General features: G+C 41.7%; 1 protein-coding gene across 1 annotated transcript in view; it reads right to left on the reverse strand.

The window, feature by feature from the left end:
* The window catches only part of T265_06615 (hypothetical protein), a gene marked incomplete at both ends in the record, with an annotated part of 17,207 nt that extends 16,452 nt beyond the window's left edge, over positions 1-755 (reverse strand). Inside the window, one exon of the mRNA XM_009171928.1 lies at positions 612-755. Coding sequence (XP_009170192.1) covers positions 612-723 — 112 coding nt within the window. The remainder of the gene's footprint in view (positions 1-611) is intronic.
* Positions 756-1,371: the final 616 nt, after the last annotated feature.

Genomic DNA, 1,371 nt, shown 5'->3' on the forward strand with positions numbered 1-1,371 from the left:
TTTTCTCCTTATGACTTTGTATCTGACTTACATCAGTAATTTGTTCAGTTCACTAGAGACTCCGTAGGGCCGTTAACCACTACAGGTCGAGGACAAAAACGGGTGTCTCATAAGAAACTAAATAATGAAGAAAACGCCTACACCAAAATTCCACACCGGTGTAGCATAAGCTTGAGATAAATTTTGGCCGGTTTCGATCGATTTAGGGACGAATTTAGCAACGAACATGCCAAACACAGAAATCAGTATCAGAATACGAAGTTCATTTTGTCAGATACCGTCTTTCTGAGCTAAAGATCACTTTTGGAGATCGCATGAGTGTCACAACAACGAAGGGTTGGGAAAGTTACCTACCTTTACAAGTGAGGACTTCAGCAATAGGAACATTTCCTCGCGCGTCAAAATGCCATCAGAGTTAAAATCATACGCCTTAAAAGCAACTTAAAAAGCGTTGGTGGTGAGTGGCTACATACATAATGCTTTTTCTTCCAGAGTGCCACGAAGGAATACGGATAATCCTTTGATCCATTTCGAGGGTGTAATCCCCCCTTCACTGTTGTAATCAAATGCCCGGAAAACTAAAAAAAATCAGTGTTTCTTGAAATATTTACTTCCATCCAACAATAAATCATCGGTAATGTTAAACAAATGGTGCAACGTTTCACGGAATTTGAGTCGATCCAAATTTGCGAAGGATCGTTTGTTATTTATTCTCACGAACATATTTAAGAGGTGCTCACATTCTCCACGGGTAACTAAAAGCTTGCATTAAAAACAAATGGTTAGCTCACAATTGACCTGATTTTCCAGTGAAAGCACCAACTTTGCAATTTTTTTCCGGATGGAGATCTCAAGCATTTTTCAAACTGTGACAAAAACGCTATGGCAACGGATGAATTTTTAGTGAGTTCAAACAATTCACTACATGAATCTGAATCAAGGTGCGTGAGACGTCACCAAAGTTGCCAAAAGTTAACCCAGATTCAGTTGTGGAAAATAAACCAGTTCTTCCGGGAGCTATCTCACACGAAACATGTCCTTCCCCAGTCTCTGCTTCGAGACATAGAGGCTCTCAGATATTCCCAGGTCAGTTCTCCCATAGTTATGGATCACTAGGAACTGAAGGAAGATACTGGCATTGGGACTGAAAACGGTCTGAATCTGTTGACCTTCGAGGTGGGTCAGAAGTTGGTCACTGTCAGCTTGCGAGCTGATATCCTCCAGACAATAGACGGAAGGATAAGCATCACATCAAAAAATGCCCACAGATGGAACTGTTAATATCAGGCTGCAAGCCACCTCACCCAAACAACAAACCAGTTCGACAGTCATATCAGCCCTCCGTGCTCTCCTATCCTCTGTTCCGCCATG

The sequence above is a fragment of the Opisthorchis viverrini genome, assembly GCF_000715545.1.
Source record: "Opisthorchis viverrini unplaced genomic scaffold opera_v5_140, whole genome shotgun sequence".
NCBI lineage: Eukaryota > Metazoa > Platyhelminthes > Trematoda > Opisthorchiida > Opisthorchiidae > Opisthorchis > Opisthorchis viverrini.